Raw genomic sequence first — 27,098 nt, 5'->3', positions numbered from 1 at the left:
CAAAGCACCTAACAGTGATTAGACCCATTATTGTATTAAACATTATTTCATTACTCACAATAATGCTTCATAAATGGTAGCCATCCTAGCTGTTCTTCTCCCAAACATGTAAATGAGCATTTGCTTGTTATCTTTTTAGCTTTGCCAATGTGGGTAAGTCCGTGGGAAAATACACGGTCCCTGGATAGTCCATCATAGGTTGTGAGCTGGAGTCCTAAGTTGTGTTCATTTGCTAGCCCTGCCATAACAAATTGCCACAGACTGGGTGGTTTCCGCATCAGAAATTTGGTTCACAGTTCTGGAGACTAGAAGTCTGATATCAAGGTCTTGGCAGGGTTGGTTCCTTCTGAGGGCTGTGAAGACAGGACCCGTTCCAGGCCTCTCTCCTTGGCTTGCAGATGGCCGTCTCCTGTCTGTCTTCACATCTTCCTTCTGTACGTGTCTGTGTCCAAATTTCCCCTTCTTACAGGGACACTGGTCGTATTGGATAAGGGCCCATTTCAATATGTTTATTTTAACTTGATTACCTCTACAAAGACCCTCCTCCAAATATAGCCATGTTCTGAGGTACTGGAGGTTAAGACTTCAACATACAGCTTCTGAAAGGACACATTTCAACCCATAACATAGGGTAAGAATAGCTACTGGAAAGTCCATTTTCCTGTAGAGCCCACAGAGAATTCTCATGTCACAATTCTTTATCCTATCTCTACCCAGCCCCCTCCCCACGGGGATTTGGAAATAACCCTAAATCCCACTTCGGCTGAGCTGGAGTAACTAGGGTGTACCAGATTTGTGGAGAAACAACTTAAAGAAGATCCCCTGAGAGGGGATGTAGGAAGCATGACTCTGAAACGAGAAATGGAAATTTCTGACTGGTCATTAAAATGAACACTTATTAAGCACTGACTGTGTGCAGGGCAGGAGCATGCTAATCTGTGTGATGCCGGGGCATGTGTTCCTGGACCTATTCATGTGAGTACACCAGAGTTCTAGTTGTTAAGGACCTGCTGATGGGATGAATATGTGAGCAGCTGTAAGGCAGAGTCCAGTAAGTGCGAAATAAAAGAATGACTCATGGGTCCTATGAGTTCACAGAAGATAAATATGAATCTGGTTGGAGAAATTGGAGTGTGCTTTGAAGGGACACGAGGCCATGGTGCGAGACAGAGAGACGGAGAAACTTTGAAAACACCAAATCTTTGGAGACTGGCCGTTGTAAATGTAGGCCCCATGTCTGCATAAGGTACAAAGAAAGTGGGACAGTGAGGCTAGGGAAGAGCAGATCCTCTTGAAATCTGGGGGAGATTTGGGGCCCTGCAGTGCCGTGAGCCACAGTGTCAGCCTTGGAAGCCACTCGCTAACCCTGAGCTACAGCAGTAGTGGCTGGGAAGAGGTGAGATGCATTTAAGTCAGATCAAGAGGAATTACCTGGAATTATCTGGAGAGTGTGGTCTGTGGCAGGTATTCAGGGGAAGGACTTTGGGTGTGGCAGACCTGGGTCAAGGTTGTGCTCACCATTCACTGGTCCTGTCTTCTTGGGCAAGGTGTGTAAGTGGCGTGGGCATCGGTTTCCTTGTCTTTAAGGTGGGGCGTGGTGATCATAGAACTTCTAAGGATCTCACGAGCATGAATGGAAATACTCTGATAATGGTCAGCAACACTATCTGGTCCACAGGCTTCCAAGCCGCTCACTAGCGAAAAAAGACGTTGCTCTTTACTGGCTTCAGACTTGATTGATATCTCAAGGTTCCCTTACCCTGTAGCAGAATAATCTGTGGTCTTTAAATCAGATGCATGAAGGGGGAGACAGGAAACTCTGAAGCAGAAAGGTTGAGAATGCAGTAGGGCATGCTTTACTCCACCCCGCTTCCCAACACACTCCACCCACCCGAGGCGGAGGGGAGAGAAGTAACAGCAGAGGAAAGACGTTAAAGCAAAAAGAGGTAGGAAGTCTGTGGAGAATATCCTAGTTCACTTCGCCCTATCCTGACCCCTGCAAGGGTCTGACCTCTGGGAGACATGGGCCAGGGGTTGCCATCCCTCCTCCTGACCACTAGAGGGTGCCCTGATTTGACCCTCTGGCTCCAGAAGGGCCAGAAACAGATGCTTTGCTTCCCTTGTTTTGGGAAGTTGCTGCTCGGAATGATTGCAGTTTGGAGAAGAGACAGTGGGGAGAAGGGGTGGGTGAGGCCCGGTCTGGACCTGGATCCGGTAAAGGGGTGCCAGGCCAACTTGAGTAAGATGCAGCCTAGGAATTGAGTCCACAAGATGGAGCCCGCCTCTTGGACAGTAGGGCAAAGCATTAGATTCAGACTTGGGTCCAAACAATGGAGATGGAGCTGCTTGTTCTTGTTTTCCTTTTCTCCTGTCTCTGAGCTGCACCTCCATACCATCTGCCAGCTGGATCAGAGGATGTAGTGGCCAAGAGGAGGGGAGCCAAATGGGTTCCAGCAACCTGACAGCTGATGGAGAGGAAATAGGGAGAACAGTGACTGATGGGCATGGATGAAGGCACAGCTGAAGGGAATGAGACTGGGACAGGTGATGAGGGGAGGGACAGTGAGTAAGAGCGGCCTACTCCAGACCTCTCCTAGCTGATTGAATGTCGTCACTCCAGCCCATGAGGCAGTGAGACCTGTGGCTCAGGTTGATTGTACGGGGCAAGGAACTGAATTCAGTTTATAATGATTTCCCTCTTAGAGCAGACACTAGCAACTGGCTGGTGATGGGAGGATCTTGCTCAACCCCAAACTGCCCAAATGTCATGAGAACACAGCAGACACCTGCTGTTGAGGTGGGTGTCCGGAGGCTGACATTCAGCCCAGATGCACCAAATAGCCATATTGTTTATGGTCATTATCCGAATGGATTGGTGGATGCCTAGGCCTATGACTGGTTAAACATGTTGACTGTTACCCCTGACTATGCTCACATAGTTCTAGACAGCTGATTCACGGTATCTGCGGTAGGTATCAAAGATGAGCTTAAAAAAAAGGAAAGTGAGATGTCTTTGTTCAATCCATCACCACTTTCAGAAAAGCAATCTAGATGTAGGTCCGATGAACACCCCCTGGGGGTTCCAGAATACTTCAGTGTTTTGTTCCAGATGAGGCTTCATTGTCCTTAGATGGGTAGCACCTGGTTCTAAGTAGGAAAGAGATTAGACAATGTGTCAAATACAGTACCTTTCTCACTTAGAACATCTTATCGGAATGATTAGTCTGATGGAATTGGCTTAAGTAGGGCCCCAAAATAAAAACCAGTTTTGGAAATGTGCACTCTCTTTAGCAGTCATTATTAGTAAACTAGACTATGTCGAGTTTAAGACTTTTCTTCCAGACTTTTAAGAAGATTATATATGCCTTAAGGAGGCAAATGCCACGTAAGGGAAAAGTAAGTTTGCAAATTGAGTAAGAGAAACTCACTCTTCCTCCTGGGAGTTTCTCCTTTACGTTCATATAGAACATTCCACTTCTGACCCTTCTGGTCACCAAACGTGTGGGGTTCCCCCCCCACAAAAGCAATTCTCTGTGACCAGCTGGGTGTCCTACAATTTAACTCAATTCTGCCGCTACGTAGAGGACGGTCAGTCCTACAAGACTATGGCCCCTGCCCCCCAGTCAGTTGCAAGTCCCGGAGATCAATTGTGCATCTGAGCAGCGATGGGCCATAAAGCAGAGGTTCCCATCACCTTCTGCCTAGGTTTAATGAATTTGTTAGAGTGGCTCACAGAACTCAGGAAAAATTTACTTACTGTTTATCGGTTTATTTTAAAAGGAAGGATAAAGGATACTGATGATCATCCAGGTAGAAGAGACGTGTAAGGCAAGGAAGATGGGAAGGAGCTGGGAGTTTCCATGTCCTCTCCGTGGATCTCTTCCCCCCAGACCTCCACATATTCAGCTACCCGAAAGCTTTCCAAACTCTGTACTTTGGGGACTTTTATGGAGGCTTCATCCTATAGATGTAATACATCCTATAAATGTATTAGTAACATTTTTAAAAAGATTTTATTTATTTATCTGACAGACAGAAATCACAAGTAGTCAGAGAAGCAGGCAGAGAGAGAAGGGGAGAAGCAGGCCTCCCGCCAAGCAGAGAGCCGGATGAGGGGCTTGATCCCAGGACCCTGGGATCATGACCTGAGTCTAAGGCAGAGGCTTTAACCCACTGAGCCACCCAGGCACCCCTAGGATCATGTATTAAATCCATTTCCAGCTGCTCTCCCCTCTCTGAAGAAGGGGAGCTGGGGCTGAAAATTCCAAGCTTCTCATCATGGCTTGGTCCTTGTGCTGACCAGCACTCACCCAGGAGCCTACCAAGAGTCACCTCATTAGAACAAAAGACATTCCCATCCCCCAGGAAATTCCCAGGGGTATAGGAACTCCTGTCAGGAACTGGGGTCAAAGGCCAAATAATAGAACAAAAGATACTCCTAGTGCTCTTATCACTTAGGAAATTACAAGGGTTTCAGGAGCTCTGTGCCAGGAACTGGGAGCAGAGACCAATATATATATTTTCTGCTATTTCACACAAATCAGTTTGGTTTCAACATCTATTAGGGAGGACGATAATGTGTCTGGTTGAATATGCCTCCTTGGCTTATCATTGACAGCATGTGAAAGCTGGCTCCACATGGGGTACTTCTTCAGCGCTTTCAAACAACTTTGCTGAGGTAGGATTTACAAGCCTTAAAATCTCCTTGTTTTTAAGTGTGCAACTATTACCTAATTCGATTTCAAGATGCAGTTTCAATGTATAAAACTCATACATGTTAAACAGAAAACTCACCCTCATTCTTGGGTTGGATTAGGATCTTTAGAGGTTGCAAGCTGAGTAGGATTTGTTTCCCGTCCCAATTTCCTCTTGCTTTCCCTTCTTCTCCTCTTGTTTCTCTCCTTCCCTCTTCATGTGTTAGGTGCTCAGGGTAGAAGGTAAAAAATAAGCCTGCCTTTAAAGATCGATAAGACGTGACAAAAAGCAATGAAAGAGATCATCATGTTCTTTTTTGGGGGGGGTAAGATTTATTTATTTTTTATTTGAGAGAATGAGAGAGAGTGTGTGTACCAGCTTGGGGAGGGGCAGATGGAGAAGGAGAGGGAAGCTGAAGCAGATTCCGTGTTGAGCCCAGAGCCCCCTACACAAGCCTTGATGCCAGGACCCGGAGATCATGATCTGAGTCAAAACCAAAAGTCAAACACTTAACCAGCTGCGTCACCCAGGTGCCCCTAGATCACCACATGGTTTTGTGGAAGTCTCGGCTCCAGCACAAGGGCTGTCCTTGGTCTTATGGGCCACATTTACCTCAGCTCCATCCCAGGTTCTCAGAGATTTAAGGGCTCAGGCCAATCAACCATAAAGATTGTTGAGCACAATAAACCTTCTCAATGCTGTGGGTACAAAGGTGGATAAGAACTCATCCCTGTCTGGATTTAAACAACTTTAGTTCCACTTCAGGTGACTAAATGTTGGTCAGTGTTGCTGGTCTCAATGACCTTGTGAACCAGTCCTAGTAGCTCAACCTTTGCCCGTGGGAAATACAGACCCATCTCTCATACCCTGTCTGATAAGGGCAAGTCTTTCCCTGTTTACTGCCTGCCTTACTCCCTCGCTTCCGGCAGCTGGCTCCCCCTTCTCAGGGGCCCCCCTCGGGCCACTGAACTGAAATTTCAGCCTTCTTCTCACACAGAGACTTAATTACCCACTTTCCTGATCGCTTTTTTCCCCTTTTACTTTTCACCCCAACACATAATTCATTTTATCTGTAATTCTGTTGTATATTCTCTGCTTTTTCTGTTAGAATGTGTGTTCTCTGAGGGCAGGAATTTGGGTCTGTTTTCTTCTCTGTTCTGATTCTAGAGCCCAGTTCCCGGTACACAGTCCATACTCAAGGAATGTTCGTCGAATGCCTTCATGACCATCTGATTTTATCTTGTGCCCAGAGCCCATCCTGAGAAGCCTAGTTCTTTAAGACCTGAGATGCTACTTGAACTCCGTCTTACTCCCACCATGGGCAGGGGCTTGGTCTGGAGCTGGAGAAGCTTTGGGCATGCTGCCTGCCAGCTTGCAGCTGGGGACACTGCCTGGTCGCAGCTGCTTTGCTCCTGGGACCGCCTCGCTGAAGAATCTTGTTCAGACAGGTCATTGCCTGCTCCTCCCCTGACTCCAAGGGTTGATGCTTGCCCCTGCGCTGCCCCCTACTAGTCTGAGAACTGGTCTATCCCCGTCTGCCCCAGTTAATTAACCTTCTCTACATGACAGCTTTACAAGACTGGACAGAAGGCAGAACACCCATGATGGGTTATGAATTAAAATACCAGCCAGCGGGAATGAATGAGTAAGAATGAAAGTTACCCCACACCAGGCTGAAATCTTGAATCCTCCCAAAGAATCATTTTGAAAGACGCTGAAAAAAAGAGTTTCAATATTTTGGAATAATTACTGGTCCCTGAAATTAGCTTCTTAAAAGTAGTCTTTAAAGTCACTTCTTGTGTAATCATAATATTTATAGGCTAAACTCTCCTAGTAAATGTTTGAGGTGTGATAACTTATCATCCTATTCCAAGCTCCTGGTCAACATCGGAAGTTTTCAATACTCTCATTAGCTTCTCATTGAAAAAAAAATTTTTTTTTCTGCCCTGAATTGGAGGCCAAAAATAAAGACTCCTGAAGCCTTCTACCCCAAGGATACCTGAGGCTTTTTTTTTTTTTTTTTAGGATTTTATTTATTTATTTGACAGAGAACACAAGTAGGCAGAGAAGCAGGCAGAGAGAGGAGGAAGCAGGCTCCCTGCTGATCTCGATCCCCATGACCTGAGCGGAAGGCAGAGGCTTTAACCCACTGAGCCACCCAGGCGCCCCATACCTGAGGCTTTTTTAAAGCACACATCTAGCTTTCCCTGCTGCCAGGTGCAGTGAGGATATAACTTTGGGGAACAAAAGGACACGAGTTAGCCAAGTGAACACTTTAATTAGGAGCCCAAGAGAGGACTGACAGCCATCAAGCTATAAAGCCATAAAGCTGTCTCTTGGTGACTGATTTCTGTATGTGCTTAGTGACAACACGTTTGGAAACACTATGCACAGGTTTTAGTGCATTTAGGTCATTCAGAGCCCCCCCTTCTATGGTTTGGAGGGTCTCCTTTTCATTTTCTTGGCAGAAGCACTTCCGTGAGCTCTTGGGAAAGGTTAGAACGGGAGTTCGTTCTTTGTGGACAAGCCGGCAGGACGTAAAGGCAGCTCCATTCCAGGAGCCAAGGAAAAAGGCTTCGTGTTTTCTGTTGTTTAACTGAGGAAACATCCAGTTAACCTGGTGCTGGCATTCAGGGGTGGGTGGGCTTATCCTTCTCAGAGTCGTGGAACAGACTTTTAGATCTTCATTCTGCATAGAAATCCTTGGAAAAGGCACCAAGGAGCATGCACACCATCCTCTACCAGCCACCCCCTTTCCGTCATTCCCCAGTTCTGCAGTCAACCCGAGAGGCAAGAGACCGTCTTCATATTTTCTTGGGGGAACTAGTCATGCTAAGCATGTTCCCTAAGGTAGAAGTTCGGTTTCAAGGCGGAGAATGAGGTGGGCCGCGGCGGTCTGCACCTGTCACGGAACCCTCAGCACTTGCACCTCGCTCTTCCCAACCCCCGCCTCCTCCCCTGCACCCCCTCCCGGGGAGCCAGGTGGTGGGGTATCCGTTCGGGCTGCTCTGGAAACGTCTTCCCTTCCACAAAAGCAGGATGGATCCCTGCTTGAATTGCGTGAACTTTTAGGGGCAGCCAAAAGTATCTGCGGCGACGCGGATGCCAGGGCAGTTTCTGGAAACGCGACGGTATCAACTCCCCGGCTCGGTTCCCCTGTGGCGAGCCGCACGCCGGTCCCCTCCGGCCTCGGCCCCCGCCTCAGCCCGACCTCCAGCCCGCTGAACGCGGCATCGTCTCACACCTGGTCGCCGCTCAGGTCCCCCCTCCCCTGCCCCTCACCGCGCGCGGCGCAGAGACGACGTCGAGGTCCCGGCCCAGGTTGGCCACTTGGGGCACGGCCTAGGGAGCGCGCGGGCCAGGGTGGGGCAGCTCCTCTCTCGGGCGGCGGGGGTGCGACTCGGGACTGACAGACGGACGTCCAGGACCAGCCGCCGTGGGTGGGTGGGGGGGGGGGGGCGCGGGGGTTGGAGGAGGTGGAGCCGCCGGGGAGGGGCGGTGCCGCGGGGAGCGGAGCCCGCCCCCACCCCCCCTCGGTGCCTGAGTCTGGGCGGTGACACAAAAAGCTCCCGCTCGGAGCCGAGCGCCTGGCGGCGGTGTCCGACCGGGAGCGCCGAGGGCAGCGGGCAGGTGGGGCGCCTCCGGAAGGGCCGCGCCGGGAGCCCAGGCTGCTGGCGCGGACGCCGCGCTCCCCTCCCGCGCCGGCCCCGCAGCCCGCCTCGCGCGTCTGGCCGAGCGGGTGGCGGGAGCGCCGGGACCACCCCGCGATGCTCCCGCCGCCGCCGCCGCCGTAGGGAGCGCCGGAGCCCGCTGCAGAGGGAGGTCGGTGACTTTCGGTTTGTTTCTCGGCTCTGCCCCTCCCGGGTCAGGGGCGGCGAGAGGGGCGCGAAGGGATGGATGCCCTCGCCCCCACCGCGGCCGCGCCCGGAGCCAGGGAAGCGGGGAAGGGGAGCCGCCGCCTGGTGTGGTGGGGGGCTTCTTTGGGGCAGCGGATGGGAGTGGCGGGCCGCAGGGGTCCTGGGGAGGGGAGCGCAGCGCACAGCGGGGCCGTCCCGGGGCGCCGGGGAGGGGGTCCCTGGAGTTGCGTTTCGCCCGAGCGCTGGCGGAGTTGGGCTGGCGGCTGGGGCGGGGGAGCAGCGCTGTCGGCCGCTCCGCGGAGTCCTCGGATGCCCCCTGGAGCTCCAGTCCGAGGGAGCGCGTCTCGTGCCCGCGCCGCGCGCGTCCAGGAGGGTGCACGTGCGCGCGCGCTCCAGCTGCGCCCCCACCCCGCACGCACCCCGGACGGTCCCTTAGCAAGCCCCTAGTCGAGCGAGGTCCCCACCCCCAGAAGTTGCCCTCGCGCGCCTCTCCGCGGCCCCGGGACCCCTCTCGGGAGGAGAGGGAGTCCTGGCTGGCCAGATGGTGGGGGTCTTTGTGCGGACCCACGTGCCTGGGGCGCTTGCTCCTGGAAGGGCAGCGGCAGGACAAAGCAGGCTGGACGCGTGGGACGCTGCACGCGAGGCGGCGGTCCCCGATCCCGCTTAGGGTGGGGGTGGGGCGGGGGGAGCGCTGCGTGGTTTTGGAAAGAGTGGAGACATCGGCAAAACAGTGACAGGGACTTGATGAGGTGGCGGACGGGGGCGAGGGAAAGGATGCTCGCGTATGCAGCGCCGGTGTGTCTGTCTGGGCGGGTGACCCGGCGCCCCGCATTCCCCGAGAACCCGGTTGACTAGTATATTTTGCTAGTGTGTCTTTTGCCCCGAGATGTTATTCTACGCCTTCTCGTGTTTCTTTCTCTTTTAAGGGGTCAGAGTTGCTGGTGGAAGCTCTGCCACCGGAGGAGAACTTGGGGGCGGGGGAGACTGCAGCGGTGTGGGGGGAGGGGGTATTTATCCTATAGAGACAATTAGGAAGCGTTACGCCCCCTCCGCGGCTGGCGGGCTCCCCACACCTCCGCCGCCTCCCTCCGCCTCCCAGCGCACCCACTCCGCCGCCGCCGGCCGGGGAGGGTGCTTGAATTTCTTTCACTGCAGGCTGAACAAAGCTCGGGCTCAATTGTGCTTCCTGCTTGTCAGCCTCTTGCCTTCCAAACGCGTACCATTTCCACTTGATGTCATCACGCAGAAGGGGGTGAAAGGGACTTGATGACAGATTCAGGTAACCCCCAGCAGTCTGGGTAGCCGCCTGGGTGTCTCTGGGTCATTGGGGCCAACAGTTTTTGCGTGGGGCCGACTGGGGGGGTGTCTGCATCACACCATTCCTTTGCAGTCTGTGTGGCGGAGCCGTGGGGGCTGCTGCTAACTCCTGGTTCTGAGAAAGAAATTTCAAATGACTTGAAACCTTCCTTTGCAAGAAGTCGTTGAGGGCAGGGTGCGTTTGGGGTTGAATCAATTCCGCCGGGTTTCCATGGATGGGAATTTTGATATATTCAGTACATGGGCAATTGTATCTGAACGTGGGGTTTGGATAGATGCCCGCTTTCTTATCTGTAGTAATATATTTTGGCTTCAGTCTGTTCATGGATATCGCTTGTTGAAAGGTATCATTGTGAGGCCGATTGTAAATTTGACCAGTGCTCAATTAGGGCATTGGTCAAATGTTGTAACCTTCTTAGGAAATTATGTCTCTCCTGCAAGCCTTCATTGTAATAGTGTTTGCAGTATCAGGAGGGACAGCAGTAAGTTCCTGGGAGGTGGAACGGAGGGCAGTTGGGGGAGCAGAAAGAGAACAGAGAAAGGGCGCTTTAGTTAAGTTTCCATTTACATAGCCAGGAACCATTAGGCTCTCCGTCTGCATTTTATCTTTAGGTGCTTGGTTCTTTTCCAAAAACTCTGCCCTGTTCCTTTCTTTCCAAGGATAGCTCTGTTCTGGTGTCAGCCTAATGAAATCTGGGATTATCTTGACGGGGCTCAATGAAAATGTAACCTTCAGACGCGTCAGATCACCTTGGCATTGGCATTCTCTCCTAGAGGGCAGAGTCCTGGCATCTGCACCAGGAGGAGAGAATAAGAGTGGTTATGGAGGTGGCCTCAAGGTTCATCTCGTAGGAAGAAGGCATTGCTGAGGGCCCAAGCTCTCTTGAGCTGCGGCTGTACCCACACTGTCTGTGTTAGATTCCCCCAACACCTTTCCCCTCCCCTCCAAATCCCTTGAAAAATACAATGGAAAAACTTGAAGGATTTGTCATTCACCTCTAGGGTAGTTTTGAAAGGTGACTTTAAGCAAACGTCAGTGACAACTGGCATGTATCCTTGTACTCCGAGCGTCTGGGAATCACCAGGGGAAGTAAGGGAGGTATCTGGTCCCAGCTGGAACAAAGGCCCCCGCTTTGGGAAGATCAGATTCGTAATGGTGCCAGGGTAGAGGGATTTTGACTAGTAATTTTTATGTCAGCAATAACGCAGGGTGTGTGCTGTGTTCCTGCAAGAGGAGAAGCCACGTGATGGGATAATAAGGAGTGTAATAATGCAATAGAAACAAAGGGTGTGGGGTTTTTTTTTTTTAATAGAAAAAATAAATACCTCACACACAGAATTCCACACGGGAGAACAGCTGCCTGTACATGTAAATGCACGTCCAAGAACAAAGATAGCCACAGTGCAGTGTTCGGCGTACTGTGGTTTTAAGCGCTGTGTGGTAATAAATCATAATAAAGTGTTATATTGATGCTTATTTTGCTTTCTTGAGGTGGAGGCTCCCCAGCCCCAGATGTCTGCAGTAGTGTGTTTAGCTGTGGGGTGGGGGACCCTAGAGGGTTATTAGACCAACCTTTGCCTCCAGGGCCCAAGACCTTTCTTACAGAATGTTCCCTCTAATTCAGTTCAGTAGGTGTCGAGCAGCTGATAAATAATAGTCTCTGTGAAGAATGCCAAGGGGATGGCGGGTGGGGAGACTGTCTGGAGACCTAAAGATGAGCCACCTTCAGGAAGCTTATGGGAGACCTGATTTTAATTAAGTTGGATGGAAGCTAAAGAAAGAGGAACAAAGGGTGGCATTGGACTTCTGAGGGAGGAGCTTATGGCCATTGAATGCCTCTTTCATTGGGGAGATCACTACTTCCTAAGTGACTGGACCTGTTGTCAGAAGGTGACCTTTTTTTTCATAGGCTTTAAACTCTTGAGCTGAATTCCACACACATGTTTAGATCTCACCATTGTTGAAAGGTCATTCTGTTTCATTTCTTATTGCCTGCGAGTTGCTTGAACTTGTCTGTCCTGTCTGCACCCTCTACATTTGAAAGAATGACTTGAAGTTTGAAACAAACTCTGCTTTTTTGGTATTACCTGATTTAGAAAACAGATGGGGAGAGGACCTTTTGCAGGGTTCTCTCTGTTTTGAAACAGCGATAATATTGGCAAGTTAGGTTAGGTTATGCTGCAGGAAGAAATCACCTCGAAATCTCAGTGGTTAAACACAGTTTCTTTCTTTCCCATGCAGTGTGTCTGGCGTGGTCAGCAGGTGTAGGCCCTGCTCGTCGTAGTCACCCGAAGACATAAACTGATGCAGGTGTGATCTTGAGCGCGCAGTGCTGGAAAGGAAACTAGAGGATCTCATTGTATTAATGACACGATCGGGCGCAGAAGTGATTCAGATTGCTTTGGCCAGAACTTGTCCTAGAACCCCATTGAAATCATAGTTCGGCATCTCTTGTCTTGAGAAAGGGGTAGCGGTGAGTGATCACCAATGACTTCCACAGGTGCTGTGGCCCAGATGAGGTTACAAAGTGTCTTTCGGTGGGGCTAGCTCATGCTTTGTAGACATGGGGTGTTACAAGAGTATCAGTTGAAAGATGAATGAAAAATATCTTAAAGAATCTGGTTCTACCCCGACATGGTATTTACTGATGTGTTGGTATTATATTTACTGATACGATTGTACACTGACCATCAAATTAAAAAAACCATAACGTTCTCTCTTGTTGCCTGTTTTGAGTAGTTGTTTATTCTGATGTGATAGGCCAGGAGATGGTTGTAGGGCTAGTTCTAGGAGGTTCTGTGCTTAGCATTATGTAACAGAGAGCTGTTACAAACTTTCCCTCACCGTCTGCCTCTTGTCTGAGACTTCTTGAGTTTGTTTGGAACAGCCTGGGTAGGAAAGGAGTTGCGGTGGGCCTAGAGTCACATAGGGGGTGGCATCGCACAGCAAAGACTGCCGGGCCGCAGAGAAGATTGCGAGGGGGCAGGAATGTGTGTAGGGTGGCCTTGAGTTACCCCCTTGTTACTCTGAGGTTTAGAAAAAGCACTTTGGATGAGCGGCGTTTTCTGGTCATGGGACCTGCAGAACACCTAGAGAGTTCTGGGACATTCATGCTCCCATCAGCAACCATGTTGACAAAGAGGGTGGTAAGTTTTAAAGCCTGCCTTGTTGCATTGTCCCTCAAAACAATTGGGTGCACAAGGGGCAGCAGGTTAACTAATTGGTGGCTTGTAGAGAGATTTTGCTGTCAGAAGCGCTGGTTCCTCAAAATATCTTTGTTCATGTTGTGATTAATGCATGCATGGGTTAGAACTTTTAGGATTTGAGAAGTACCTTCGGCCTACGTGTGGAATTTAACAAAATATTTTGTATTGCTCCTGGCTCAGTAATCACCTCTCTTGCTGAAGTCATTTTTTTAAAAAGCTCTCCCTAGACAGGTGATACGGTGAAATGACAGCTGGCCCCTGAGTCACAGTGACTAGGGGACATCAGTGTTAGCCTAAGAATGCAGAAGCTGCCCTTTGCTTCCCTTGAGTGACACAGTGTTGCACCCAAAGGCAGGGAAAGTGGGAAATGAGTGGCTGAGAAGCCTGCAAGGAGAACCAAATACAGCCGGTGCACGACCTCCAGGAACCCACCAGCGTGCTTGGGGTTGGGCCGAGGGCAAGCACAGACCCCCGCAGGAGGGAAAATGAAGCCCTGAGAGACTAGTCTCGAAATACATTTGGGAAGCTCCGGAAGACATTTCTGTGTTTTGTTTGGCCTCTGAGTGCCCACCACTTAGTTAATTTCATGATTTGTCCACGGACCAGGTTGAGGACACTTGCGGAGTGAATGGGATGCCTGGCCCCAGGAGCCGTGGAAATGCTGAGAAAGCCGGAAGGGAGGAGGGTGTGGGTTTTCCTGCTCCTTCCCTGCCGGCCCTTTGGCTTTGTGAGCTGCCAGGACTCCAGGAGTCTGCCTTCGTGATTGAAATCAGCATTTAGATAAAAGAAGTACTCTTACGTTTAAGGATTTTTGATTTCTGGTTGACTTACTGTCACTGGAAGACTTGAGGCCAGCAGCAAGCAGTTTGTGTGTGACTGTTTCTCCTTTGGGTGGTCCTTGAAGCCTGTGGTTTTCTGGCCTAGACCCTCGATGGGTGCTGAGGCCTGGAGTACATTTTTTTTGTAGAATTGTTGGGGGAGCTCCTTGTGGCTTACGGGGAGCGGGGTGCGTGAATAGAGCGTGGTGTCTTATTTGCCACTGGATTTGTTCATTCCCACTCTTTGCAAACATTTAACATGCAGGTTAAAACTTACTGTGGTACACAGGCTCCCTGGGCTACCAGACTTCATGCAACTTCATTGGTCAAATGCCGCGGGGAGGGGCAGAGACCTGTTGAAGCGGGGTCTTGGGGGCGCTGTGTTCTGTGCCCGTGCTTGCTTTCTCGTCCCTCCTGACTACCTCTCAAGGAAATATAACTTTCCTGCCTCGCTTTTCCAGATAAGCACACTTAGTACACTCCTCACTGACGTTCTCTGGTCACTGATGAGATTTTGGCAAAAGCTTTGACAGATACCGTGGAAATAGGGAGCGTTCTCATGAATATTGGGATTCTGTTGATGAACTGAGGAACTGTCCCTCCTTAGTGACAGTTCCCCTGCCTCCCTTCATTTCTGTCCTCACTACCGTCTCCCAGCGGAGGACTTTATTTCTCCCTGGACTGTAAGAGTGGGTACCCTTACCTCCTGGCTTTCCCACCCCAATCCATATGACCAAATGCTGGTACCCTTAGGAGAGTAGGCCATTTAAAGTGTTCAGTCCCTTGCTTAATACTTTTCGGTGGCTTCTGTCTTTGGGGGATGAAGTTCTTGTATTTTACTCTTCCCTTTAAGGCTTTCCCCACCTAGACTCAAGACTTCAAGGCCATCCCTAACTTTTGCTCTGCCTGAGTTTATGATTAGCTGGGATGGTGAAGCCTCTAGTCCCTGAAATGTTTTGCATAGCCTGTTTAAAATTCTGGAATATTCTGTGGCCTATAATGTCCTCTCCCTATACTCTGTCACTCAAGGTGTGATTTGGCTCTTAACTCTTTTAAAAAATTTAACTCTGTCACTTTAGCCCATAGCAGTCCTTCACTCCTGCAAAGTTCCCTGGCAAAATCGCATTCATCCCTCATTTCATTCAACGTTCATTCATTCTACAAAGGACACTTATCATAGATGGTCTTGTGTTATCACCTAAGATGGAGGGGTCTTTTTCTTTTCCTTTTTATTCGAGAAGAGAGAGAGAGCACAAGTAGAGGGGAGGTACACAAGGAGAAGCAGACTCCTCGCTGAGCAGGGAGCCTGACGCCGGGCTCAATCCTAGGACCCTAGGCTCATGACTGGAGCCAAGGGTAGGTGCTTAACTGACTGAGCCACCCAAGTACCCTAGTCTTTTTCTTTCTTTTTAATCCCAAAGAACAGAAACCCACTCAAGCTCATTCAGATAAAGGGCGATATACTGAAAAGATATCCCAGGATGTGAATGGGATTTTTCTAGTCACTGCTTAGCTGGGGGAGAGGGTGAGGGGTACAGTTTCCTCCAAGGGGGCCTTGGAGCTGGTGGATGTAGGGACTGAAACCAGCAACATCTCATTTCTCTTGCAAGCTCCTTAGAGATGAATACTGGATGAGGTTTGAACCTATTTTGTATTCCCCACCATGTTAGTACAACATAAGGGCTCAATACATACTCAATCATTGATGAATCTTTGACAGCCCAGAAATGATTTTGACCTCCTGTGATAAAGGAATTAGAGATGCTTTTGGCCTTAGACTTAAAGGAAGTTAAGAAGACAGAAACTTTTTTTTTCCTGATTGACTTTCTTTATTTGTTAGAGAGCACGAGTGTGAGTGGATGTGGGGGAGGAGCAGAGAGGGAGAAGGAGACTCCCCGCTGAGCACAGAACCTAACACAGGGCACGATCCCAGGACCCCAAGACCATGTCCTGAACTGAAGCCAAGAACTGGAAGCCCAGCTGACCCTGAGGGAAACTTCTTTTTAAGAGCTTCCCCTACTTGCATTAATAACGATGAATCAAATTAGAGTTGCCAAGCTTCATGTGCATTTCAGCGGTTGGGAAGTAAATGTTCTCACTGAGGGTTGTCACTCTAACAAAAGGAACTGTTATTGTATTGTATTGGTAATCTGTTTTTCAGCTTCTGTTTGTCTGCTTCTTCCAACACAACAAGAGTACACACAAAAACATCTTCTCGGGGGACATAGAAAACTTACGTCCCATGATCTCAAGGCTACCCCACAGTCTCAAGAAGCAGACCGTGCTGTTTGGATTTGACCATAGTGGGCGGCAGTTGTCCAATGGGCTGCCATGTCTCCCTTTGTAATTATCCCAAAGTGCCTTTGGGATAGATATCTGGTTTGCTCTACCTCTTTTGATTTTGGAATATTCACTCACATGATAGAAACGCTAAGCCTTGGAATGCTTGATCATTACGGATAGCGTTATTATGAAAGAGGAAATGTGTTTAGCTGCTTTGGAGAAAATGGCCACGGATACATTAACATCAAAATAATGTTCTCAGTTTGAGGGCTGATGAATGGAGCTGAGATCAGTGTCTCAAAAAACAAAGTGTTTGGTGTGATATTCTTTTCCAGTTGTATTGCTCTGGGGTGGGTTTGTAAATTGCTTCCTTGCAGGTTAATACGAGGTTAAAAGTGGTTGGGGAGAATGTGGATAGATCTCTGTACCTCGTTTGGAGAATTTGCCCCTTTGTTGCACGTGACCTAAGGATCACGGTCGTTGTGAGTGAGTGATAGCTTATTCAACCGTACAGGTAGAGAGCCATCTTTACGTGGGGCAAGCACTTGTCCATCCGGTCCTACTCCAGCACGTCGACGATTGAGAAACCTAACAACTGAGAAACAGAATCCACCTGTTCACCTTTGGTGATGGGTAAAATAGCATTTGAAACACAGAATCAAAGGCGTCAACCCTGTATTAGGTATACGATTGTATTAAATTATTCAATTTATTCAGATAAGTTCCTGCCATTTGCTAGGCACAGTTCTGCACAGTTCTAAGTAAAACCCTTGCCTTAGCTTAATGTACAAACTTAACTTGTAATTAATTTGTGTTTTGTTTTGTTTTGCAGTGGCGAAGCTAAAAGGGGACAGAATAAAAGAAATGTTTCTGATACTCATCCTCCTGAATTCTTGATTCTTTACCATACATACCCATCTTCCCGGATCCTAAGTCAGTTGAGTGATTAAAAATATGGCATATTTGAAGCAAGATGGGTTTGGGTTCAGGTGTTGGCTCTGCCCTTAATGACCTTGAGTAAATAAAGTCTGACTGAGCTTTGGTTTCTTTGTCTGGAAAATGGAGGACAGTCAACCTCACTGAGCTGTTCGAGAGTAAGTTAGTTCATTTGCATAAGTTGCTTAGCGTGTTGGCCTGTGCATCGTAAATGCTACATTAATGGCGGCTGTTACTACTGTCCCTTTCACTCGGCATCTGCCATCCACCAGTTGTGATGTTGAAATCTGGAAATCTCGGGATGAACAGTTGTGCTTTACGCTGCAGAAGCTCTTTAACTAGCCATGAAGATAACCACATCCAAATACCTACGTCCTCCGGCATTTTTATGGGGATTTGCTTTGTATGTCATGGCGTCAGAGTCTTGTCATTGGAGAGTCTTTGTAGCGTTTTGCCTAAATGGCGTGGAGTTTAGGATGATCGGCCTTCTCAGGAGGAGGCTGGAGGAAGCAGAGAGGCTCTGGGACAGCCCGCGGGCAGTCCGGCCTTCCTTCAAGGGCACCAGCCTCCTTTTTCCTGGGACCTCAGTCCTCCCAGGCCAGACAAGGAAGGGTCTGGTTTCCAGGGTCTGGTTTCTTGGGAGGTAGGATGACCCACCGATTCAGCTTGTCCAGGACTAAGAGGATACCCAGGGTGAGGGACTTTCTGTTTCAAAACCAGAAAGGCCCCAGGAAGCCCAGCATTACTTGGTCACCCTACCGAGGGGTCCTGTCCTCGTCTGTTTTTTTGTTCTCCCTGAAGCAGGCTTTGTGGACATTTCCCACGGTTAGAGAGGCAGCCATCCTCAGAAGAGAGGCAGCAGAGGGCTGGCCTGGACAAGCCTGCAGAAGGCAGTTGGTTTTGTCAGTCCTTTTCTTTCTGAATGTGCTTTTTGGAATAGGATCTTTATTATTATTGACGTTATTTTTATTAAAGAAGAGATGTCTTTAGCACAGGCAAGAAAGGCAACTAGGCTATATGATAGAACTATAAAGTTAACGGGATCTTTTAAAAATGTTCTTTAAGCTGTAATATTTGTTGTGCCTGGAAGGATTTTTGCACAGGGCTTGGTACACAGTGGCTATTTAATAAGTACTTGTTGAAGGAAGGGTGCAATTTAATCTTGAGAAATGACCTTGAGGGCTGGGTTCCAGTTCAGGGCCGGGTTGCTGATCCTTGCAGGATTTCAGTCTGGGCCCTCGGATGGCTTCCTTGAAAATGCATGACCGTCTATCCGCTCTGGGTCCCTTCTGCTGCAACCTGGAGGGTGTCCATGTATGAACTATTGCTTCTCTTGACTGATTGTTGTTCTTCTTTTTGGTGGAACCACATGACACCAGCCGATGAGTTGCCTTGTCTTTTGTTTGACGCTCGGGTGCTTCTGGAACATGTGCATGTTGTGCACATAACTGTAGTGTGACCGAGTGCCTGCGCACCCATTGCCCTGTGCTTTCCTCGAGTTAAGGGAGCGATTTCCTGACCAGTCTGTTCATTCCAAGTAGGGGTTGGGAAGGGAAGCAGGCCTTGCTCCTGCCTCGGGAGTGGGGTATCTGGAACCTGGGGGCCAATTTGTCTGCATTCTCTCTTTCTGAATCTCCATTACTAGCACATGGGTTGATGGCAACTGATAAGGCCCTTGGATTAGCCACAGATTTTTCTGGTCTTTAGCTGATGCCTCCGGTGATAACCCTTTGTGTTCTGTTTCTTCTTAGGAAGTGTAACTATTTATCTGGGGACATTAGGACCTGCAGCAAATTACCAAAACAGTAATTAGTTTGCTAGTTGTAGACCCGGGGCACTGAGCACCTGAGGGCAATTGCTAGACATTTACGTCACTCTTTCAACTCAGATTCCTGGGTAATCACCATGGCTCTGAGAAATACTCATTTTGGTTCCTGATAAGCCAGATTTCTTCAGGGCCTGTTGCTTCCTCTGAGAAAAAGGTAAATAGTTTGTCTATGGAAGGGGAAACTTACAGGCAAACATTTTATTTTATTTTATTTTTTTAAGATTTTATTTTATTTTTAAGATTTTATTTATTTGACAGAGATCACAAGCAGGCAGAGAGAGAGGAAGGGAAGCAGGCTCCCTACTGAGCAGAGAGCCTGATGCGGGGCTCAATCCCAGGACCCTGGGATCATGACCTGAGCTGAAGGCAGAGGCTTTAACCCACTGAGCCACCCAGGCGCCCCCAGAATGCATTTTATAAATTGCCCTTATTTCTACATGCAAATGTTAAAATATTAGTTCAAAGAGTTAGTGTTTTTGTTTGTTGGTTTTTTAGTTTTTTGGGTCTTTGTTTTGTTTCATTTTTTGCAGAATCACTCGTTTACTTTTTTCCAACAGCAGAGTCAGAGCTATCCAAAATTAATCGTTCACACACCTTGAGTTTATGTTACGGTAATAAACGCGGTGTTTGAGAATTGCATCTTAGCGCCGTCATTCTTCCCAACAAGAAGCTCCTTGATTTGCGAGAAAAAATGTCTTCACTAAGAGGTTAAAAGGAATATGTGAAGTTTTACCCCAGATTTATTAGGTCTTATTTGTGGAACCTGTTCGTGGTGGTGCCAAAGCTTCTTTTTAATGTGCTCCTTAAAATAACATTCTCAGGAATCAAGGCCAGTCTGGAATGGAAATTGAAAAAGAGATGCTGTCCAGACAACTTAGAATTCCTTGTAAATTAGGAGGGCAGTGATAATCAATTTTGAAGTGTAAATGGAATTCAGCCTCAGTCATCTGGTCGCCTTGGCTTTCATTTTGTTCCTTGTCCTTGACTTACCGCAAAGGACAGCGCCATTTGGCTCTACGGCGCCTATGAGTAAAGGTGACTGGGGCTTCGCCTGTGTTCACCTAGGACACCCCCCCCCAAGAGTGGGGTGTTCACCGTGATTCTAGGCAGAGGGGGAGGCCGCTCGGCTCCGGCTGACGCTCCTCTGGGTTCTGGAGTTCACCTCCTTCAGCTTAACTCCTCCTTCGAGATTCTGACTTGTAAAGAAACAAATTTCTCCCTTTTATGAGGCTTTTTAGTGCTAGGTGACTGGCGTCGTTCGATATAATCTATAGTACTTAACAGCTAAATACACTTTGTTTTCCCAGAGCTGATCACAGTGAAAATGAGAAAAGGAGAAAGAGAGACAACAGTTGGAGGGAAGAAAAGTGAGTTAAGCGAATAAGGGGGTTAATAATTATGTAGGAGTGTGGTATTTTTTAGACTCAATTTTAGCTTCAAAATGAAGAAAGACTGGTGTTTACATGGTGGTATTGACTTCTTAATTAAAAGCATCTTGCCCGAAGCAAATTGACATTGTTATTAATAATGCATGTTTTACAAAATGACATGGAACTTTATCCATTGTTCTCCTTCCCAAACTGTTGGATTCCACAGTGCATTTCTCGGGAGTTGGGGGGAATAACTCTAGTACAGAGATAGCAGATAACATGTATTATAGGCTTCAGGCTCAGGGCTAACTGCTTTAAGCATGTTATCTGAGTGGATCCTGGAAAGTTAGGGGACTTGCCCAAGGTCACACGGCGAGTGTATGCCAGAGCTGGGATAAGGAGCTGGCGGGGTCTGCTCTTAACCTCCAGCCCTGGGAGCCACATCCACGGCTAGGATTCGGGATTGAAAAAAGCAGTTAAGTCCTTTTTAAAAAAAATGGGTTCAGTGTGGTAGAACTCAGGAAGCCATCTGAGTCCTGCATGCTTCTTTCCCTGCGAACAAAGATGGATGATTTGGGTGCGCATCTCCCTGAATCAGTCTGATGGTGACTTTGGGGCCGTGTGGTTTGAAAGAGTTGGTGATGAGTTCTGCTGGGAAATTTGCAGTGCGATTTCCGACTATTCTCTGAGCTCTGCCCTGTGCTGACACGTTTCTATGCAGTTAGGTGGTGGGAATTGTTTCTTGAAGGGCTACTTGACTGAAAGCCAGTGTGCATAGCTGGGAGCTTAAGACTTTCATGAATACGCTACTAAAAAATATTGTTCAAACAAAAAAGCATTTCTTACAATGGCCATTGGTGGGCGAGCCCTCCTCCCCTCGTTACTGTTTTGCCCCACACCAAAACGGGAATAAGTCCTATCCTTTCATCTTGCCATTCCTTTGTTCATGGAGTTCCCTCTTCCTGGAATGCCTTCCCCCTTCGCACAAAAATGCCTTGTCTCCATGGAAAGCTGTAAGTATCTGCTTCCTTCAAGACTTCTGTCCCATTCCGTCCGCTCTATGGATTCTCCTCCAACCCTCTGAGGAAGAATTAGTGTTCCTTCCATTTGTTCTTTTTTAATCGTCCTTATCTCTGGTTGCTCTCCTGCTCCACTAGAGAATTCTCTGACTGCAGGGACCTTGTCTTGTTCAGGAGTTCAGATGAATGGACGGAGGAACAAACAAGCGGATGAATGAACAAACTTGAAATGTGGATTCCTTGGGATTGATGAGAGTGTATCTTAGTGACAGATGGCGGTAGACCTGAGCATTGACATGTCCTGTGATGGTGGGGAGTGGCTGGATGCTTACCACAATCTCAGCATTGTTGACATTTGGGACTAGATGGTTCTTTGTTGCGGGGAGACTGACCTATGCCCCGCGGGGTGTCCAGTAGCACCCTTGGACCTTACGCACTGAGTGCCAGTTGCCTCGTTAGGACAGAGATGTTTCCAGACATTGCCAGTCTCCTGGGAGTCACAGTTGCCTCCACAGAGTTGACAACCACTGTACTGGACTACTTTCCACATGGGGGGGGGGCAGAGGCATGTGACTGATTCTCACCCATGGGATGTGTGTGGAAATGAGAGGCAGCTCAGGGGGGAGGGCCTTTTCCACATTTGCTCTCTTTCTGGTCTGCTGGCCAGCTGCGTGGGGGGGGGGGGGGGCGGGGCGGGGGAGAACTGTGAAGCCCTGGGCTGTGATGGAGCCACAAGGTGGGAGAAGCCACGGGATGGGAGAAGCCACGGGATGGGAGAAGCCACGGGATGGGAGAAGCCACGGGATGGAGAAGCCACGGGATGGGAGAAGCCACGGGATGGGAGAAGCCACAGGATGGGAGAAGCCACGGGATGGGAGAAGCCAAAGGATGGAGAAGCCACAGGATGGGAGAAGCCCGAATGACTGTGTGGAGCAGAGCCTCCCTCCCCAAGCAGAGTGGAATGCAGCGTGAAGAAGGGGTTACACCATGTGAGGCATTAGGCTGCTGAGATTTGGGGGTATTTATTCTGACAGTCAGTCTCCCCTGCCTCACCTTCCCTGACATTTGGATGGACATTTCACCTCAGTGAAGCAGCCATGCCAGGATTCCAGGTCGTAAGTAAAAACAGACCTTCCAGCCATGGAGAAAGGGACAGTATTTTTGTTGGTTCTTGTAAGGCATCAGCCTTAGTGCTATAATTCTGTTAATTTCTAGATTTTGTCAGAAACTAAGACGAGAAGAAATGTGAGTTTGGGATCCCACTACTCTGGTAATTCTGACAGGTCAAGAATAAGCAATTTTGAGCTATAAATAATTTTAGTAGAAAGTAATAAAACCTCCAACGTCCTGGCAGGTTTCACTTCACCGTGTGGGACTGCGGGCCTGTGGTCCGGGTTCAGGTCGTTTATTTGTGGCAGTTTTTGTGTAATGCATTTTCACATTTTGGGGGAGGGGGATGACAGATGTGGATACCCTGCAGTCACAGCTGTTCCCCACACCATTAATTAATAAGTTGCCGTATGATGTGCTAGGCCTCGAAGCAGACTCATATTTGCATAGTCCATCTGGATGCTGTGGATTCGTGTCCTTTAAAAATCTGACCCCAAAAGCTTGCTTATCGGGCCAGATTCAGGGCCTAGTTCTGGATTTCTTGTGCAGCAATTAATAGTATCTGTCTGTGGTTGTCTCTACACAGAGCCACAGACCAAAATGCATAAGTCCCATGGTTTCATTTGGCCCCCATCTGGGTGACAGCGGCTGGGTTGTTTGTGGGAGACAATGGCTGTTTGTGCGTGAGACCCTTGACGGCTGAAGGCTTTGTGTCTGGTTCAGTGGCCGGGTGCCTGCTCTGTTTGCACAACATTCACTCCGTGGTACAGAGACCTCTGCCCCGCCCACCGGCTGCCCCCATCCCCAGCCCCCTCTGCCTCCCCCCCTGTGAATTTCACCCCACCTGTCAAATCAGCCAGAGACTCCCTGTCAGGAAGAGAGCCAATGTGGACTGACAATTTTAAGATGGTGAAGTCTTCCTTTCTAGTAAAAATCCTGCTAGACATCTTAACTACCAAGTCTGTGATTCTTGTGGGGTTTTCTTCCCCCATATAGAACATTTGCACCATAATAAGACCAGGTAACCTGGATAGTTATATTCCAGGCTCTAAGTGTTTTGCATAGTGCGTGCCTTATTGTCACTACAGTCTGAAGGGGAAGGTACTTTTAATCTCCATTTTAATTTGCCTCTTTACAAGAACTTGAGGCTGCATGACATGCCAAGGTTACAGAGTGCATGAATGCCAGAACTTGGATTAGAACTCAGCTCCACATGGCTCTGGAGTTGAGGCTGTAAGATATATCCGTGTGCTGCCTCACATTCCTCATTCTGTTCAGGAGACTCCTTTTCTCCGAGATGTTCTGTATTTTCATGAATTCAATGAACATCTGTATATGATGGTTAAAAAGAGTGACGGATATTATCACTTTGTTTTTGCATTGTTGGAGCATAATTTCCCAGTTTAGCTGTCAGCGGATGCTCTTGTGTCTTCCATTACTCTTGGCGCCATGCTTCCTCCTAAGGAAGTACTAACCTAGCATGTTGGTTTGATTATTTTCCTACAGAGATGCTCCTCGAGGAGGTCCCCTCGGTAGGAGTAAGAACACAGGCACACCAGGAACCGCGTGCCAGGCGGTAGTGGGTGAAATGAGTGGTACTAGAGTGTGGAGGGGAGCGATTACTTCCTGCTAAAGGATTTAAAAAGGCTTCATGCAAGAAGTAGCATTTGGCGATGCTCCTGAAGTGTAGGGAGTAATCCGGCCGCGTGGGCAGTGGAGTGGCATTCCAGGAGAGCAGCAAGGTCGTGGGGGGGGGGGGGGGTTCTTGTCTTCTGAACACCAAATAGTGCTTTATGACTACAGTGCTTTATGACTGTGGAGTACGCGGGCTGGACTGGGGGAAAAGGATTAGACTAGCTGGTGGGAAGGGGGCCTTTGGGATTTATTTGCAGGAAGTCACGATGGTTTTGGGGGTTGGGAGCAGGGGGTATGAAGCTGTGCTTTTGGGAGCTTAATCTGGCAGCAGTCGATGTGGATGGGGAAGGACAAAGGTGGGGAGACCCGGTTGGGATCCAGAGAAGATGTAACAAAGACCTGCACCCCAGGAGGTGGGCCACAGGGAGAGAAAAGATGCATGAATGCAAGAGACATTTCAGGGACAAAATTAGTGGAATTTTGGAGATCAGTTGAATGAGAGGTGGGAGATGAACAGGTTTTCAAGTCTGGGTTACAACAGACTTGAATAGTCTGTTCAAGTCTGGGTGAATAACAGTAACAAATACAAAACGATGTGGAAAAGGCCAAATTTGGAGAAATCAAGAGTTCTCTTTGGAAATGGCATTTGGAAGAGAGGACAGAGCTGTACCTTTGAGACTAATCTACATCCAGGTGGCCATTGTGAATCTGAGGTTGAACCATGTTGCCAAGTGGGGGAGAGATTGCCTCTGAGAGCTGTCCCCGAAAGGACAGAGATGGAAAGGGAGGAAGGAACAAGGAAAACACGGTTGTTTCCTGGAGCAGAGGACACTTACGTGTATTGAAAACTAAAAGGTAGTATGTGACTTCATGTTCTAATGGAGCTAAATTGTAGTTATTCTTCCCAGATAGATTCTGATTTCTCCTTTTATTTGAGATATTTTGCAGACCGTGCATGGAGAGGGCTCTGTAAGGGACCCTGCCTGGCATATTGGGAATCTGGTGGGATGATGCTCAGCTCACCCAAACTTTCTAACTCACCAGCCCCGGGTGTGCTCTGGCTGGCCTGCCTTCCTCCGGTGGCCTCCTTGAGGATGCTTGCCTTTTTTTTTCTTCCTCCACCCCTCAGTTCAGATCCAAACTCTTTCTTTGGTACCCTGCCCAAGGCCCATCTCCAAATCCCCGATGATTGCAGGAGAAAGGGACCTTAGCTGTCTCCTCCATCTTGCAGACCCAGTGCAGGGCCTCCGGGGGTGGCCGGCTGCTGAGTGATGCCAGATGGGGCTTGCGTGAGGGCTGTGCCTACCCTACTAGGGCCCTGGCTTATTTATTTGTTTTCACCAGTAAATGTTGTCACGACCGGTTATCTTCTATCTCTAACTGGCTCTTAATCTCCTTAAAGACTGTAGTGATCTCACACTTTTTTATATCCCCCATACTCTCTTGGATGTGGTATCTTTGTGCTACTGGTGGGTTAAGGGCTGTATCATCAGGAAGTTTTCTTGGGTTGGGCGGGGCGGGGCACTGCATCTTGGTGGCCGAGTCTTGTATTGGCTAGGGAAGTATGGTGGTTCCTGCCACTGATGTCCTTTTTATTTGGCTATTCCAAAGACGTAGTGACAGTCTTGATTGATTCTTCTCTCCGGCCGGTTAATGCGCTGTGCAGCTAGCGGATAGGGAATAGTATTGGGGCAAATCACCCTGTAGTTTGGCCTTTGGGTTTCATGTAAGAAGTTGGGGGTAATGTTTTCAGGAACCAAAATATACTTGGAGCCCCAAATGGGTAAAACAGTAGTAGAGGCCTGAAATTCTTTTTTATGGGTCTAAGATTAAATTAATCAGACAGAATTCACTTAGTATGGTGTGAGGAATGGTCACAGATAATGCAGAATAAAGCTACTTGTTTAGATAGATTAGGAAAATACTTTGAAGATGGGAAGTGGGTTTCGTTTTCCTTTTGTGAAGTTTGTTTACTAACGCACTCTCTGCCCCAACGGCCTCGAAAACTCTAGTATAATCAGCGCTGATTAATTCGAATCTGCTGCCCTGCACTTTGCTCCAGCCGATTCCGTTGTCTCAGAAAATGAGCGTGCGGGGCGCCTGGGTGGCTCAGTGGGTTAAGCCGCTGCCTTCGGCTCAGGTCATGATCTCAGGGTCCGGGGATCGAGCCCCGCATCGGGCTCTCTGCTCTGCAGGGAGCCTGCTTCCCTTCCTCTCTCTCTGCCTGCCTCTCTGCCTACTTGTGATCTCTATCTGTCAAATAAATAAACAAAATCTTTAAAAAAAAAAAAAAAAAAGAAAATGAGCGTGCTTTCTTTGGGTTGTAGAAGGGAACCTTAGTCCTTCAGAGAATGTGTCAGGTGGGCTGATGTTCATAACTGACTATCGGATAATCACTTTAGTACATTGGCAGAGAAAGAAGAAAATGGAGGTGACATTTTGAGTAAAATCTTATTTTCTCATGATTATTTTTTAAGTCGGCTCTACGCCCAGCGTGGGCTCAAGCTCATGACCCTGAGATCAGGGGTCACACATTCCGCCCACTGAGCCAACCAGGTGCCCCTTGAGTAAGATTTAAAAATATTGAATATCTTTGAACTGAATTTACAAGTTAAAGAATTGTTAACTGTAACTGGCAGTGACTAAATCCAGAGCATTTTGTGAAGCTCTGTAAAAGTTTCCCCACCTAATTATCACAATAATTTAGGAGTAGGTGCTGGTTTTTTTTTTTTTTTTTTTTTTTTTTCAATTTATTTGACACAGAGAGAGAGAGAGAGGTCACAAGCAGATAGAGAGGCAGGCAGAAAGAGAGGGGGAAGCAGATTCCCTGCTGAGCAGGGAGCCCGATGTGGGGCTCGATCCAGGACCCTGGGATCATGACCTGAGCCGAAGGCAGAGGATTAACCCACTGAGCCACCCAGGCGCCCCAGGAGTAGGTGCTGTTTTAAGCCCCATATTTATGGTTGAACAAACGGAGACCCAGAGAAGTTAGTGGCTTGGGCCAGATTATGCTCCCGAGGGGT

At 48.5% G+C, this 27,098-nt stretch overlaps 2 protein-coding genes across 3 annotated transcripts in view; one reads left to right on the top strand and one right to left on the bottom strand.

Moving 5' to 3' along the window:
- Window positions 1–8,037: 8,037 nt before the first annotated feature.
- On the bottom strand, window positions 8,038–9,384 carry LOC123953926 (basic proline-rich protein-like). Its single transcript, XM_046024368.1, has one exon. It carries the CDS (start codon window positions 9,382–9,384, stop codon window positions 8,038–8,040), a length of 1,347 nt encoding a protein of 448 aa, XP_045880324.1.
- RNF152 (ring finger protein 152) overlaps window positions 8,151–27,098 on the top strand; it is a 76,992-nt gene continuing 58,044 nt past the window's right edge. For both annotated transcript variants that reach the window (XM_046024718.1, XM_046024720.1), the window contains exon 1: window positions 8,151–8,517. The gene's annotated coding sequence lies outside the window, so the exon portion shown is untranslated. The remainder of the gene's footprint in view (window positions 8,518–27,098) is intronic.

This window comes from Meles meles, chromosome 12, assembly GCF_922984935.1.
Source record: "Meles meles chromosome 12, mMelMel3.1 paternal haplotype, whole genome shotgun sequence".
Lineage (NCBI taxonomy): Eukaryota > Metazoa > Chordata > Mammalia > Carnivora > Mustelidae > Meles > Meles meles.
Note: the sequence above shows the minus strand (reverse complement) of the source record. Positions and strands in the feature narration are given on the sequence as shown.